Below are 17,519 nucleotides of genomic sequence, written 5' to 3'. Positions count from 1 at the left end.
GAAAGTCTGGAATGACTACTGTCCAGTGGCCCTGACCTCACACATCATGAAGACCCTAGAGAGGGTGGTCCTGGCTCACCTATGACCCCGGTCAGATCAGCCCTCGATCCCCTGCAGTTTGCCTACCAGGAGCACATTGGAGTCATTGATGCTATCATCTACTGGCTGAACAGAGCCTTCTCCCATTTGGATAAGCAGGGCAGCACTGTGAGGATCATGTTTTTTGATTTCTCAAATGCCTTCAATACCATACAGCCCTCGTTGCTGGGGGAAAAGCTCCATTCAATGCGGATTGGCTCTTCCATTGTAACCTGGATAATGGACTCCTTGACTGGCAGTCCACAGTTTGTCTGGCTTCAGAGCTGTGTGTCAAACACGGCTATAAGCAGCACTGGGGCCCCAGAGGTGACTGTATGGTCTCCCTTCCTGTTTACCCTGTATACCTCAGATTTTAGATACAACATTGATTTATGTCATCTGTAGAAATTCTCTGATGACTCAACATACTTGGGTGTACAAAGGGAGGATGAAGGGATGAATACAGGGCCCTGGTGGAGGACCTTGTCAAATGGTGCAAGTTGAATTATCTGCAGCTCAACATCAGTTAGACAAAGGAGATGGTGATGGACATTAGGAAGACTAAGCCTGCATTGCTTCCTGTTACTATTGACGGCGAGGACATGGATGTGGTGAGGACCTACAGTCCCTCAGGGTGCACCTGGATGACAGACTTGAGTCGAGCACCAACATGGAAGCTGTGTACAAGAAGGGCCAGAGTCACCTCTCCTCTCAGGAGACTGAGGTCCTTTGGAGTATGCAGGCCTCTCCTTCATATGTTCAACCAGTTCTGTTCTCACCAATTCAACCTTCTATGCGGTGGTGTGCTGGGGCAATGACATCAACACAGGTGATGCCAATAGGCTCAATAAACTGATTAGAAAGACTGGCTCTGTTTTTAGGAGTCATACCGGATACACTGGAGGCTGTGGTAGAACAAAGGACCCTATGGAAAACCCTGGCAATGTTTCTCACCCTCTGTATGCCTTCTTAGCTGAACAGAGGAGCACTTCTATTAATAGACTAAGACAACTATGCTTCGCTAAAGAATGCTATATGATGTCATTCTTACCCTCAGCAATTAAGCTCTATAATGATTCAACCTATAGCTGGGAAAGTGATGAAGCCCCCTGTTAGACTGTTTGCGGTAACTTATTTTTTATTCTTTCTACTTCTCTCTAATATTTATATTTCTGTACACTTGTAATGCTACTGTGACACTAATTTCCTAAAGGATCAATAAATCATCAATCTTTGTGTTTTCTCTCCAAATAGAAATTTGTCAACCCTTCCATTTCTTCTTCCGAAGTGCATGACCATACACTTCCCAACACTGTATTCCAGCTGCCACTTCTTTGCCTCTTCTCCTAATCTGTTTGTCTTTCTGTAGCTTCTCTACTTCCTCAAAACTACCTGTCTCTCTACATATCTTCGTATCATCTGCAAATTTTGCAACAAAGCCATCAATTCCATCATCCAAATCACTGACATACAATTAAAAAGAATTGGTCCCAACACAGACCCCTGTAAGCGCACCCTCAGTCACCAGCAGCCAAACAGAAAAGGCTCCCTTTATTTCCACTCTTTGCCTGCCAATCAGTCACCACTTTACCCATGCAAGCAGCTTTCCTATAATACCACGGGCTCGTGGCTTGTTAAGCAGCCTCATGTGCAGCAACTCAGAGGCCTTCTCAAAATCCAAGTGCACAACATCAAGCAATTCTCCATTGTCTATTCTGCTTGCCATTTCTTCAAAGAATTCCTTAAGATTTGCCAGGTAAGATTTTCCCTTGAGAAAACCATGCTGACTATGGCTTATTTTATCATGTGCCTTCAAGTACCCAGAGACCTCATCCTTAATAATTGACTCCAAAATCTTCCCAAACACTGGCATCAGACGAACTGGCCTATAATTTCCTTTCTTCTGCCTCTTTCTCTTCTTAAAAAGTGGAGTGACATTTGCAATTTTCCATTCTTCTGGAAGCATTCCAGAATCTAGTGTTTCTTGAAAGATCATTATTAATGCCTGCACAGTCTCGTCAACCACCTGTTTCAAACCCCTGGGGTGTACGCCACCTGGTCCAGGTGGCTTATCTACCTTCAGACTTTTCAGTTTCCCCAAGAACCTTCTCCCTAGTAATGGTAGCTTCACACAACTCATGACACCTGACATCTGGAACTTCCACCATACTACTAGTGTCTTCCATCGTGAAGACTGATGCAAAATACTTATTCAGTATGTCCGCCATTTCCTTGTCCCCCATTACAACCTCTCCAGCATTGTTTTCCAGCGATCCGATATCCACTCTTGCCTTTCTTATACACTTCATGTATCTGAAGATACTTCTGGCATCCTCTTTAATATTGTACAGTGTACAACATAATGTACAGTGATAAAACACTGCTGTGGATTGGGATCATTCCAATGAGTTATGGAGTCAGAGACATAATAGAAATTAGGACCTTTAGTCCAACAGGTCCAGTGCCCTTCGACACCCAGTTCCGTTTTCTGTTCTCTCCGTGTTACCATCCACTCACCTACCCAAAAGGAATATCTTACAGTGGTCAATCATCTCACTCATCTTTGGGATCTGTGAAGAAGCAATAGCAACTGGAGCAAACCAACCCAGTCCCAGGGAGAACATGCAAACTCTGCACAGATAGCATCAGTGGCCAGGATGGAATCAGGTCACTGGAACTCAGAGGCTGCAGCTCCACTAGCTACTCCAATGTGCCATGAGTAGACATGCTACCATCTACCGCAGCAAAAAAATTCACTTTCCAGGAGGTTTTAAGAGATCCGGGATGGGCGTGGAAAATACAAAGAGTTGACTGACACCATTATTGACTGACTTAGCAGCAGACCCCATCTCCAGCAGAAGTGTGTCACTAAGGATTACAGCCCCAGGTTATTTAACAGCACGATCACAGATAGAGGAAGGCAAAAATAGCATGCAGACTCATCGATTTTATTTCGGGATAGGGCATAATAACAGGCCTTTCCAGTCCAATCACACCCATGTGACCAACTAACCTTCTAACCCAAAGATTTCTGGAAGAAACTGGAGCATCCAGAGGAAATTCATGGTCATGGGGAGAACATTCAGACTCCTTAAAGACAGCAGTGGAATTGAATCTGGGTCACTGGGGTCGTAATAGTCTTACACTAACCACCACGTTACCATGCCACCCCCGATCCATTTTAACACACATCCCAAAATTGTGATGATTGAGAGAATCACAGAATGCTTACAACACAAAGGGAGGCCTTCCTGTTCTATACAAGAGTAATCCAGTTAGTCGCACTCCTCCTCCCTCACCCCAATTGAGATAAATATCCAGCACCTTTATGAACGCCACAAATGGATCTATCTACATTACCGCCCCTGGCACTATATACCCAAATCTAATCAATCATCCCATTAAAAAGGCATTACTTAAGTAATGCCTGTTATATAAAGGTTCTTCCTGACATCCTTTACCCTTGCACCCTATACCTCTTTTTAAAAACCCCAGGATCCTCTATGCTTCTTTAACAAACTTTCCAACCTGCTGTGAGAACCAATGGACGTGAACAATTCTTTTTAAAGGCAGCAAGTGGTTAACACTTGGACTGAACTGCCCTAGGACAGTGGCAGGAGATTTAACTAGGGCTTTCAAAAGGGATCTCAGTATTAGTAGTTGAGTGAGTATAGTGGTTGGCATAGCTTACCCCAAAACTACACATCAGGCTGTGGGAAAAGGGCCTCACATCTTGCAGATAATTGGCACAGATTCAAAGGAGCAAATGTACAGTATAACCATGACTAATAATGAATAGAAAGCATCATTTCTACCTCTCTAAAGTCATGTTAATTCCTTCCAGGAAGAGCAGCTTGTCCGATTCAACAAGCTTCTCCTGCAGGATCTGCATTCCCTCCTGCACTTCCCGCAGCTGAAGGCTGTAACGCTGGATCTTCTGCTCGATGTCGTTCAGCGTCCGGGCTGTGTCGGTCTCCAGCTCCTCCAGCATCGACTTCTGTTTCTCCTTCAAGAAACGGTGCAGGCGATCGAAAGCTTCCGCTATGGTCGCCCGAAGGCTCTTCGCAGAAGACTGAGCAAGATTCAAAAGAAAAACACAAGTCAACAAAGCTGCAATCAAGTCATCCAGTAACAACATGGGGGAAATGGCAGACTGTCATTGGAAGTGTCTTTTGGGAGTCGAGCAGTCACCTTTGATCTCCAAATTTAAATCACGCACTATTCTAAATGTTAGCTGTCCTGAAGGGCTACCCATTTCTATTTTGCAAAATGAAAAAGATATTTCTGAGAAGCTAAAGCTGCCCTTGAACAATCAATTCCAACTGGTCTAATTACTATGGTTGTGAATTAAAGGCTGGTTCGAGTGTTTCACCACTCAGTTGAAAGTCATTCATCCCTCTCAGCCGGGGTGGGGGGAAATCGAAAGGAGTCCTGAAAATATCCTAGCAACAAGTTGCTGGATGCATCTGCAACAACCTCGTGCAGGCCTCTCACTGTATGGCAGGACAGCCAAGCAAAGCAACAGATATTCGGGGGCCACCCATGGTGAAGATATTGCAGGCACACACACACACACACTGAGCTGGAATAACAAATCCTGAAGATATTAAACTGAGTGAGCAATCCAATTTTCTGCTCCGGGGTCTGTCCCGGCAAAAGGTAGACTGCAGTGACTTTGAAAACAGCTCAAATTTCATTTGATGTATGCGAGAGTCTGATAGTTCAGTTTCCAGTGAGTTAGCTTGTGGAATTAAATGCAGCATAATTTAACGGGCTCTTTAAAACTGATGCACAATTAACACATATTCACAAAGGCCTGTATTTAAGGATTAGTCTGACACCTCTAGCCTCACCCTGCCCATAGCACTGGTAGCTGTATCAGGGTGGCAGTGCAGTTACAGCGTAGAGCCTACGCAGAAGTATAAATCAGCTTTAAGTGAGAGTCAAAGTCTGATTTATTGTCACATGCACAAGTACCTCTGTATACAACTGCAGTGAAAAACTCGCAGCAGCATCCCAGGCACATAGAAAAGGATATGCAAGATTCACAAGGAAAACATTATATATAATTTCTTTTACAATAAAGAACAACGGTTGAAGGGAAGTTGCTCTTCCTGAACCTGCTGGTGTGGGATTTCAAGCTAATTTGATGTTGGTCTCAAGTGCATCCTATACAGAGTATTCACATTCACTCCGTGACCATTTAGGTTTTATTTATTTATTGATTGATTGACTGATTGAAATACAGTGTGGAATAGGCCGTTCTGCCCCTTTGAACCATGCTATCCAACAACCCCCGATTTAACCCCAGTTTAATCACGAGACAATTGGCAATGACCTACCTACCAACCGGTAGACCTTTGGATTGTGGGAGGAAACCAGAGCACTCGGAGGAAACCCACATAGTCGCAGGAAAGCAAACTCCTTACAGGCAGCAGCGGGAATTGAACCCGAGTTACTGGTGCCGTAAAGTGTTGTGCTAACCACTACACTATCGTGCCACCTCTGGTGGCGTGGGACTTCAGGCTAATTTGATCCTAGCCTCAAGGTGTATCTATATAGAATATTGACATTCACTCTTTGACCATCTGGGTTTCCTTCGTGTGCTCTGACTTTCTCCCACAGTCCCAAAGCAGGGCAGTAGATTAGATGGCCATTGCAATTTCCTCTTTACTCCAAGTAAATGGACAAAAAAAAGCTGTTAAGTATGTTTGAAAGAGACTCGGTTACAAGACTACAATGAATACAGAGGGGGGATTGGGTCTGATGGGATTGCTCCGCTAGGAGCCAGCATAGAACCAATGGACAGAAGGATATCTTTCTGTATCATAAGGTAAAATAAGATGCAAATACCTGGAGAACCAGATTTTACTTCCTAACGATGTTTTGAGGCCCCCATTTCACTTGATTGTTTAATGAGTTCTATATTTGCCCTGGGATCACAGAAAGATCACCCAGGATCCTACCTCTGATCACGATGCACTGAACCTCCACAGACAGCAACGGTTGCAGACTTAGGCTGAATGAAATGATTGGGCTCAACTGCAGGTACCCACTAACATCTAGTCACAAAGCTGGGCACTAAACTGAGGTAAAGGGGAAGAAAATATGTGTCAGGTAGGTAATAAACTGCAGAATGAAGCTGTGATGTTCACTGGCTTAAAGACTGGACTAGTATTTAACAGCTTGGATTACTGATTCAGAGAGCAAGTTCAAATCCCTCCATGGTAGCTGGGAAAAATCAAGTAATTAAATCAATCTGGAATAGAAACCAAGCATCAATAATGGTGGTCATGAAACTAATGGATTGTTGTTAAAAAAAATTATCTGCTTCATTAACATCCCTCAAAAAAAAGACCATCAATTATCCCCTCCAGGTCAGGCCTGTGTGTAATACTAGACTCATCAAAATGGTTTGCTCTTTACTTCTCGAGTTCAGGGACAATTCATAATGAACAATAAATGCTATCATTACCAGAGACAATTACATCTCATGAATTCTTCTCCCCCTCCCCCCAAAAAAAAGGAAACCGTTATACAAAACAATTCAATTCCAGAAAATTAACCCACTGCCAGTATTCCAGTTCTCCTGTGAAAACAGTGGAGGTATATCAACCAGCTCTTGTTATCGAAATATACCCAGTCTAACTAGTAAACATTTTGGGTGAGGCGGTATCAATGTCTATGTCTGGACAGCAGATATCTCGACCCAAAGCATTGGCTGTCTATTTCCCTCCCTAAACACTGCCTCAACTGTGGAGTTCCCACAGCTTTTTTTAAAAAAATATTGCTCAGATTCCAGCATCTGCAGTTTCGTTTGTCTCTAAGATGTTATACATACCAGACACCTGGTTGTGTCAGCGTTTCGTCCATGTGATCATTTCAGTCCTTGACTAGATCTGCTTTTTCCATGAAGTATTGACCAGAGGAGAGTGAAAGCACTTTATCTGAAAGAGGTCACTCAGATCCTCACACCATTTAATGAGCCAAGCCTGCTGAAGAGAACTCTTTGTTCCTTGACATCGACTGTGACCAGGACATTGAATTGCCCCTCCCTAGGCAGTTACGAGAAGAGACGGGAAAAGCTAGGTCCGTTCTCCCTGGGGCAGACAAGGTTAAAAAAAGGACATAATTGAGGACATAAAATTATGATGGGCATAGTATAGCTACAGGAAACCTCTCCTCCTTCCACGGGTAGATAAAACTGGAGAACAAAGCTTAGAGTAAAAATGGGAAAGATATTGAGAGGGGATCTGAAGAGGGCTTTCTTCACCCAGATAGTGATAGACGTAGTGTATTTAATATTTCAGCAGTATTTGAGTAATGTTGTAAATATATTGTTTGATTAAGCATTCTTTGTTTACATAAATCATTGTGGGTTATATGTAAGAATTACGTGAATGGCATATGTCATTACGCCACCAAGTCATACACAAGCGCCTCACTGAAGGGAAAGAATAGCCAAGTAGGCAAGCATCCTGCTTCCTGGGCATTTCTTTCAATTAGTTACAAAACACAACATCAATCACCTGGAACATATTGTCTGAAAGAAAATTCTCTCTCACAATTTTCTACAGTTATACCATGGAGAGCATTTTAACTGGCTGCATCACCGTCTGGTATTGGGAGTGAGGCACTGCACAGGATTAGATAAAGCTGCAGAGAGTTGTAAACTCAGTCAGCTTCATCACAGGCACTAGCCTCCATAGTATCCAGGACATCTTCATGGAGCGACGCCTCAAAAAGGTGGCACCCATCACCCAAGTCATGCCCCCTTCTCATTGCTACCATTAGGAAGGAGGTACAGAAGCCTGAAGGCACACACTCAACGATTCAGGAACAGCTTCTTCCCTCTGCCATCCGATTTCTGAATGGACATTCTCTCAAGGAAATTTCCGACTTTGTGCAGTGCCCCCCTCCCAATACCAGACTATGATGCAGCCAGTTAAAATGCTCTCCATAGTACATCTGTAGAAAATTGCAAGGGAAGATTGGAAAGGGAGCTGGAAAGAGCATATAATAAGGGTAATGACACAACTGTAATGGGGGACTTCAATATGCAAGGAGATTGGGAAAATCAGGTTGGTGTCCCATCTCAAGAGAGGGAATTTGTTGAATGCTTACGAGATGACTTTTAAGAAGAGCTTGTGTTTGAGCCTTCTCGGGGAAAGGCCATCTTGGATTGGGTGTTGTGTAATAGCCCAGATCTATTAGGGAGCTTAACGTAAAGGTACCCTTACGAGGCAGTGATCATAATATGATTGAATTCATACTGCAATTTGAGAGGGAAAAGCAGAACTCACATGTATCCGTACCACAATGGAATAAAGGGAATTACAGAGGCATGAGAGAGGAGCTTGCCCAGGTGAATTGGAGAAGGATACTGGCAGGGATGATGGCAGAGCAGAGATGGCTGAAGTTTCTGGGAATAATCCACATGGCACTGGATAGATATGTCCCACATAAGTAGTTCTTCGCAAATGGCAGGGGTAGGCAACCGTGGCTGACAAAGGAAGGTTAAGGACTGCATAAAAGCCAAGGAAAGGGCATATAAGGTAGCAAAAGCGAGTGGGAAGTTGGATGATTGGGAAGCTTTTAAAATTCAACAAAAGGTAATTTTAAAAGCTAGATGAAGGGAAAAGGGGAAATGCGAGGGCAAACGAACCAATAATATAAAGTAGGATACCAAAAGATTTTTCAGTTATATAAGGAGTAAAGGGGAGGTGAGAGCTGATATTGGACCACTAGAAAATGATGCTGGTGAGGTAGTAATGGGGGACAAAGAAATAGCAGATGAACTTAATGGGTACTTTGCATCTGTCTTCACAGTGGAAGACGCTAGCAGTGTGCCAGAGGTTTGTAAGTGTCAGAGAGCAGGAGTGAGCGCCGTTGCTATTACAAAGTAAAAAGTGCTAGGCATACTCAAGGTCTTAAGGTGGGTAGGTCACCTGGGTCAAACTGATTACATCGCAGAGGCCCGAGAGAGGTTGCTGAAGAGATAACGGATGTATTGGTCATGACTGGAAGTCTGCAAATGTCACTCCGCTCTTTAAAAAGGGAGGAAGGTAAAAGAAAGGAAGTTACATGCCAGTTAGCCTAACCTCAGTGGTTAGGAAAATGTTGGAGTCTATTATGAAGGATGGAGTTTTGAGGTACATGGAGACTAATGATAAAATCAGTCAAAGTCAGCATAGTTTCTGTAAAGGGAAATCTTGCCTGACAAATATGTTAGAGTTCTTTGAGGAAGTAACAAGCTGGGTAGACACAGGAGAGGCAGTGGATGTCATTCACTTGGATTTCAGAAGGCTTTTGATGAGGTGCCGGATATGATGCTGCTTAACAAGCTAAAATCTTATGGCATTACAGGAAGGATACTGGTATGGATAGCGGAACACTGACAGGCAGGAGGCAGTGAGTGGGAATAAAAGGGGCCCTTCCTGCTTGGCTACCAGTGACTTAGTGGCATTCCACAGGGGTCAGTATTGCGATTGCTACTTTTCACGTTGTTTGTCAATGATTTAGATAGTGGAATTGATGGCTTTGTGGCAAAGTTTGTGGATGATACAAAGATAGGTGGAGGGGTAGGTAGTACTGAGGAAGCAATGCAACTACAGCAGGACTTAAGACAAATTGGAAGAATGGGCAAAAACGTGGCAGATGGAATACGGTGTTGGGAAACGTATGATAATGCATTTTGGTAAAAGAAACCATAGTGCAGATTATTATCTAAATGGGGAGAAGGTTCAAGCATCAGAGGTGCAGAGGGACTTGGGAGTCCTTGTGCAAGACTCCCAGAAGGCCAATTTACAGGTTGAATCTGTGGTAAAGAAACCAAATGCAATGTTGATATTTATTTCAAGGGGAATAGAATATAAAAGCAAGGAGATAATGCTGAGCATTAATAAGACACTAGTCAGACCGCACTTGGAGTATTATAAATAGTTTTGGGCCCCATCTCTCAGAAAAGATGTGTTGTCATTGGAGAGAGTGCTGAGGAGTTTCACGAGGATAGTTCTGGGAATGAAGGGGGTTACCATATGAGGTGTGTTTGGCAACTTTGGGCCTGTACTCACTAGAATTTAGAAGAATGTGGGGGGGGGGATTTCAATGAAACCTACTGAATGCTGAAAGGACTAGATAAGGTGGATGTGGAGAGGGTGTTCCCTATGGTAGGGGTATCTAGAACTAGAGGGCACAGGCTCAAAACTGAGAGCCGACCTTTTAGAACAGAGGTAAGGAGGAATGTTTTTAAGTCAGAGAGTAGCGAATCTGTGGAATGCTCTGCCATGGACTGTGTTGGACGCCGAGTCTGTGGGTCTACTTAAGGCGATAGTTGATTGTTTCCTGATCAGTCTGGGCATCAAAGGATATGGCAAGAAGGCTGGTGATGTTAAACCCGATTCTGAGAATTATTAACCAAGTGGTCTAGCATCAACCAAAGTGTCCACATGAGCACATGAGAGGGTCAAGGACCAAGTGCTGGGGAATGGGATTAAGACAACTGTATGCCCTGGTCACCTCGGACAGGGTGAGCCAAATAGCCTTTTCCATGCTCTACGATATCCAATCCTCATAGAACTTCATGTGGAAGACTGCTTTGTTATGGCCTTTCTGACCTCAATTCACACCAAGGCGAACTACTGGGCGAGGCCCTCAGAGCCTAAAGTTCCTATAATACAGTAGAGTTAAGTCCACACAATACATTTTCTTAAGACGTAGAAGAGAACAGCACAGGAAAATGTTGTGCCACACTAATTATTACCCAACTGAACTAATCCCTTCTGCCTACATAAAGTCCACATTTCTCCATTCTCTGTATGTCCATCTGCTTATCTCTGAGCCTCTTAAATGCCCTTGGCAGCTTACTCGAGGCATCCACTACACTGAAGAGGGTTTCTATCAAATAACAGGTAGGCTTGGCAGTAGGGGTAGGGATCAGAAGAGGTGGGGGGGAAGGGAGTGTTACAAGAAAGGAGGGCATCAGAGGAGATGGTGCTGGGAACTGGAGCTGGGCATCAGAATGAGTTCTGGGAAAATAGAGGTTTGTGCGGTCTGCTGCTCCTCTTGGCTGGCAAACAGTGCTGCAAGTTCAATGAGTTCTTCTCCTGTAACCAGCCTGGTGTCAAAGCCAGGGAAAACAGTCAATGAGAGTTAAGAATAGAAGCTTTTATTAAAATAAAAACACAAAGCCTCTTTAAAACACTCCCAACGATCAGCCTGCACCCTGGGAGTGCAATGATTGCCTCAAAACTAAAAGCAGACAGATGGAGTTTTGTTTTGAGTATTTCAATATTTTATCCCCCCAGACCCATTTCTGCAAGATAACACTCTCCCTCCCCCCCCCCCTCCCCCCATCCTGGGGGCACCTCCACTAACACACAGCTGTACTTTAACCGGTCTGCTTATACATGCTCACTTTCTGACCACCTCCACAAAGAGCAGCTGTTGGGTGACGTTAAGGCTTTTCATGCACAACATCTGTTACCCATCAGGGGATTTTTGCCACAATGTTCCAGAGGCTCTTACAGGCTGGGATGAAGGCAGAAGTTGTCCCCATTGCCATGCAGACTAGGAAGATCCCATATTTTCTTCCTGGTCCATGCTGTATTTGCCAGTCCCAACAGGGGACCTACAGATGCCTTGAGCATGCAGAGGGAACTTGAACTGAACAAACAAAACCTGTTGGAAATAGTCAGCAGGAGAGGCAGCAATCAGGGTATGAGAATCAAATCAGTGATGCTGATAACTGTCTCCAGGAAGCCATTTGGACTTTTATCACTCACTACCTTTGTACCATACATTGCTTCCCCACCTTCTCTCCTACTGAAATTTCATTTGCAGCTCCCTCATTCCCAGTTCCAAGGAAGGGTCTTAGACCCAAAATATTGACCACTTCAGTCTCACGGGCACTACGTGACCCTGCAGAGTTTTTCCAGCCACGAGTAGTTTTGATGCAAGATACAGGAATAGTTTTCACTTCAGATTGATATTTCATTTGAAGCAACAGCTTGCTGTCCTGACACATCGAACTCTGTTTCTCCCTCCATAGACACTGCCCTGCTGGCCGAGCATTCCTAGCTTCCAGATTTCTGCAGGTGGAACAGGACCCAATATTCCATGATATTGGCTAGTAAGGTCATTGAAGGACTAATGTTAGTTCTGAGCTCCTTTCCCCAAAGACTGGCTTGCCAATGTTAGTTTACATCCAGCCAGAAAGATGGCCATAATTTAAAAAGGTAGACATTGGAAATCTATAATAAAAAAAAAGGAATGCTGGAAATACTCAGGCCAGTCAGAATCTGCAGAGAGTGAAACAGAGTTAATGTCTCATACCGATCATCTTTCATCTGAACCTTGCACAAGAAAGAAATGACATCTCGCCAAGGCAGCAGATGGGAGCTGGTACTTAGAGCAGTGGGAGGTTCAGAAAACTGTAGCTAATGCAAAATTTCAGCATGCACAAAGTACCTTAGTGGTGATAGCTTTGGCTGATTGACCTAAGATCCTTCTCAATACTTACATAGTTTCCTAGCAGTTTTATTCACTCGTTCAAGGAGGATCTGCCTCTCAATGGTTTTGCCTCCAAAGTGCAGAGGGGCATCTAGGACTCGAGGGAAACTCAAGGCTGCACCTAAGAAAGGGTGTGTTGGCTACAGCTCACATGCACACACACTCACATTGTCACAGTAGGGTGTAAAGATCCTGATTAAATTTCTCCTTCACCCCTTGACACCAAGGGCAGTCGTGGAATTCCAGGCTAGCCTGGTACGAACTAGGAGCAGGCTTCAAGAGCAACTGGATCTGCTCTATATTCACCAGAGACATTGAAGTCTGTCGAAGCAGAGCTTCCCTACAAAATATTGGTGAACATGTCCATTTTAGTAATCAGTTCTGAAGATGATTGTAGGAGAACATCAAAACTACTTGGGTCCTTCCCTCCTCGGGCCACTTCCCAGACAGGTCCTGTTCAGCAGAAGAGGCTGTTCATTTGCCCTTTACAGTATGTTAGACACCTTAGGATGAGTTTGTGCAACAAGTCAATGCCCAAGCATTGTATGCAGCTTTCAAAATCTCAGTTCAATCCTTTAAATTCAATGGAACCCGAATGCAGAAGCAGAACAAGAGACTGTAACTAATGCCTGAAATTATTACAGGAAGAAGTGGATAAGGTTCAATTCATCTTAAGCTTCATTCCAGAACAATCAAATCAGAGGGAAAAATCCACATGAAACAACAGAGCTTCAACCCCTGCTCAAGGACTTGAGCACAATCTTGGTTGTTGCTCCAAAGTTCAAAGTAAAATTGATATCAGAGTACATACATATCATGACATACAACCCTGAGGTTCTTTTTCCTGTGGGCATACTTACCAAATCTATAGTACAGCAAATGTAAACAGGATCAATGAACAGCCAGCTGTGCAACATAAATATGAATAAAAAGCAATAGATAATAGGAGCATGAAATAGAGATAAAAGAGTCCTTAAAGCGAGACCATCGGTTGTGAGAACACCAGAAATGGAATGAGTGTAGTTATCCCCTTTTGTTCAAGAGCCTGATGGTTGAGGGGTGGTAAATGTTCTTGAACCTGGTGGTGCCAGTCCTGAGGCTCTTGTACTTTCTACCTGGTGGCAGCAATGGGAAAAGAGCCTGGCCTGGGTGGTGAGGATCTTTGGTGATGGAAAGTTGTTAGGAGGGATGTCACATGGAATATCAGATGAGAAATCAGCTAAGGTTTTATTTTCAGTTAAATAACATTCAAGTACAGCAGTGAAGAGTGTGACTGCCATCCTAGCCAACATTCATCATCCAACCAGTAATACAATGCACAAGACCCACTGGTCAAATTAATAAGCTGCTAAAAACGAGCATCAATCCAGCAGTCATTCTCAGGACATTCCAGTATTACATGGGCAATGCAGTACTTCCGAAATGTACTCTTCATTGCAATGCAAGGAATGCACAACAACAGCCCACAATCAGATCACCCGTTTCCTTTTGGAGAAGTTAACTGAGGGTTAAATGGCAGTCAAAATGCTAGAGAGGGAGCACGACAAAACTGCATCAGGAGAGTTTTTTTTAATGTTGTCCTGAAAGGACAGGAGCTAATGGGCACCCAAAACGTGATGCCACCTCTGGCAGTACAATACTCAGCAGCGTACTGTGAGCGTCAGCCTAGATTTTAATCTAGCTCCAAAGGGGAACTTCAGCACACAAACATCTGGCTCCGAGGAAACTGAGTCACAGACAACTCTTTTAGGCAAGTGTATCAAAGGAAATAGGGAAAAGAGAGTAAATATAGCTGGAGCGCAGATCAGCCATTAACCAGTTTAATGACAGCACATGTTCAAGGGGCTGAGTGACTCTTGGTCCTTGTCCAATTGTTATTTGCCGGATTTTATGAGTACAATTTTACTGCCAAATTTGTCACAGGATAGCAATGACTGGGCATCAAAAGGATTTGGGAAAGGCTTTGCAATGTCCTGAGCATATAACACATGGCTGTATAAATAAATATTTCTCCTTTAGATGGAATGAATTCAGACTAAACTCTGCCACAAGCTGCCAGCCATATTCTCAGAGAGGCTGCGCTTGGAACTGTGGTGCTAGCACAGCAGAAACCTGGAGCCTCCAAAGGGTGAGAAAAAGTGAGAATGAAAATGCATTAATCAAGGCTTACCTTCGTCTCTGAGAGCTGGCGCTTCAGAAGCTGCAGTGCCTGTTTATGTCCAATCTCACTGTCCTGCAAAGCTTCAAACTGATCTTTCAACTCTCTCTGTAATTTAAAAACAAAGGAAACAAGTCTCACTGATACACAGAGATTACCGGAGAAATTTGAATTGATTGGGGGAGGGGGGGTTCTGATCCCGCAAATCAAAACAAATTATTAAAGACTCACAAGGTCATTCTCCTCCACTACAAAAATTCCATTAGTAAAACCTAGACAAACATTGAAAGCTGAAGAATTAATTGTACTGCATAGTTTAATGTTTGTTCCTGAAGGCCAAAGAGACATCCTTTTAAACACAATATTCTTGAATTTAGTAGGTGAATGGAGACGTATGTGTAAACACAAACACAATACTTCCAATTTAAGATGGCGCTGGTGATGCCCAGCAGCTACTAATCAACGTCAAAAAAAAACACAAATCAAACTACTAAATACCTTACTATTAACACTCTATTAATAATGATCAACACTAATGATGGAAAGGTGAGCGGCGGTGGAAGCGGAGGTGAGAAACGGTCAGGAAAACTGAAGCGAGGGTGGCGGAAGTGGAGGGAAGACATGGTCCAGGCAAGCGGAAGCGGAGGCACAGTTGAAGCAGAGTCGTGGCGTTCCCGAGAGCGAGGATAGTCCCGACGTCTGATGGATTTAAGCATCAAGCCGAAATGGAAAGGTCAGGTACTGGCTGAATCATGGCGGCAGAGTTCAGGGTCGAATCATGGCGACAGAGTTCAGGGCCCAGGTGATCCGAGCAAGGAGCCTGATATTTGGACAATTTAAGTGCCGGGGCCAGATTGAAAAGGTCAGGGCATCGGGACCAGAGGAAAGTCTAGGGCTGGCCCTGCTCACTGCTCTGCAACATTTACTCAGCTCCAAATTGAACTAAGGCTGTGGCCTACTCTGGCGGCAGTGATGCCTGGCTTCGTGTCCGTGATCTCACGATGTTTACTCGGCTTTGTGCTGAACTGGGATTGTGGCATACCCTGGCGGCAGTGATGCCTGGCTTTCATAAAACTTCAGTTCTGAAGCTATTTGCTTACTCTTATTGATTGCACAATTTTTTTTTCTTCTCTGTGCATTGGGTGCTTGACAATTTTGTTTTAATGTGTTCTTTTGAGGTTTCTTTGTTTTGTGGCTGCCTGTAACAAGACTAATCTCAAAGTTGTATCATTTATATAAATACTTTGAACTTTGAGTATTAAAAATCAATAATTTTGTATTCCCTGTAACATAGGAGGCAACTTCGAGCCTTCAGGCCTGTTCCAGCTCACACAGCAATCCCATTCCCTCAACTAATATTCTCAGCAAACTACTCTCCCTACATCCCCATCAATTCTTGCATCCTCCCCACTGCCACCCTCCACAGCTTAGCTGGCACAAAAGCCAGCCCTCTGTGAAAACAGAATTTAATATCATCTTTCCAGAATGGAACCAATTCTACAGCAAGGACAGTTTACAGCAGCCAAAAATCTACAAGTCTTTGGGATGTGGAACCATATAGTCACAGGGAGAACATGCAAATTCCGTACAGACAGCACCAGAGGTCAGGATTGAACTGTAGCCACTGATGTTATGAGACAGCAGCATGCTACTAGCTATGTTTCTGTGTTACTCACCAATTAACCAAATTAAAATCAGAAGTTATTTATTATATTAGGGAATTTAGAAGAGATATTAACTGACCAATACTGTCAGGTGATACAGGAAAACAGCAGGATTTCAAGCAGGACAATTGTTCGGAGGCATACTGAAAGGAGATTCCCTCTCACAAAGCACTAGATCGCCAAAGACAGAGAGGTGGCTGAAAGGGTGAAAACAGTTCAGCACGCGGGAGCTGAGAGAAAAAAGAAAAGCTGTTTCACCATCTTTTATATAAATCAACTGTTCTGTTCCAAAACAAGTACCAACTAAGCCCTGAATAAGTATGTTCTTCAGTCCTGAAGAAGGGCCTTGGCTTGAAACATCGACTGTCCATTTCCATAGACGCTGCTTGACCTGCTGAGTTCCTCCAGCATTTATGTGCTGCTTTTGAGCAACTAAAGTTTATTTTCTAATATATTTATTTACTAGATGCAAGCACCACGAATAAGTATTTATTGCCCATTCCTAAATAACAAGGATCACGGAGGTCCAGCAGTTTAACTGGTTAATATGAAACAGCACCGACCACAGGGAGCAGATCACCACGTCCTGACACAAAAAAACCAAGCTGCTTGACTAAGAACACAGAAGGTGTGTACTTAAATTACAGAGCTTATGAGCAAACAAGTCTTCACAAATCACTTACCCTCATTTTGTATCAGGTGGGGGAAAGAATTAGCGAGTGATTAGTATGAAAGATTAATTTAGGTTTAGACCATAAGCTTAGTACAACCAATGAGCTGGAACTACTAAAATACAAGGAGTGGTGGCAGCCAATTCATACACAACGCAAACGGCAAATTGCTAATAACTAGATAACATGTTTTGGAGATCATAATTTCAATGTGTTTCTTGTTTTTTTAGGAAAGGTGGTGCACAGAGTGCAACACACACAAAACGGTGAAGGAACTCAGCAGGTCAGGCAGTGTTTATGGAGGGACCTGAAAAGTTGATGGCTTAGGCCAATGCCCTTCATCAGGATTGCCGAGTCCCTCGAGCATTTTGTATGCGCTTCTCAAGATTTCCTGCATCTGCAGAATCTCTTCTGCCTGTGTACATCTTGTTCCATTCC

The 17,519-nt window shown here is 43.6% G+C and overlaps 1 protein-coding gene across 1 annotated transcript in view; it reads right to left on the bottom strand.

Annotated features, from left to right (window-relative positions):
* The window catches only part of trim62.1 (tripartite motif containing 62, tandem duplicate 1), a 97,887-nt gene that overhangs the window by 11,109 nt on the left and 69,259 nt on the right, over window positions 1–17,519 (bottom strand). The window contains exons 2-3 of the mRNA XM_072245055.1: window positions 14,759–14,854; window positions 3,894–4,150 (exon numbers count right to left, since the gene is read on the bottom strand). Coding sequence (XP_072101156.1) covers window positions 3,894–4,150; window positions 14,759–14,854 — 353 coding nt within the window. The remainder of the gene's footprint in view (window positions 1–3,893; window positions 4,151–14,758; window positions 14,855–17,519) is intronic.

The sequence above is a fragment of the Mobula birostris genome, chromosome 27 (assembly GCF_030028105.1).
Source record: "Mobula birostris isolate sMobBir1 chromosome 27, sMobBir1.hap1, whole genome shotgun sequence".
NCBI lineage: Eukaryota > Metazoa > Chordata > Chondrichthyes > Myliobatiformes > Myliobatidae > Mobula > Mobula birostris.
This window is presented reverse-complemented; position numbering and strand designations above follow the sequence as displayed.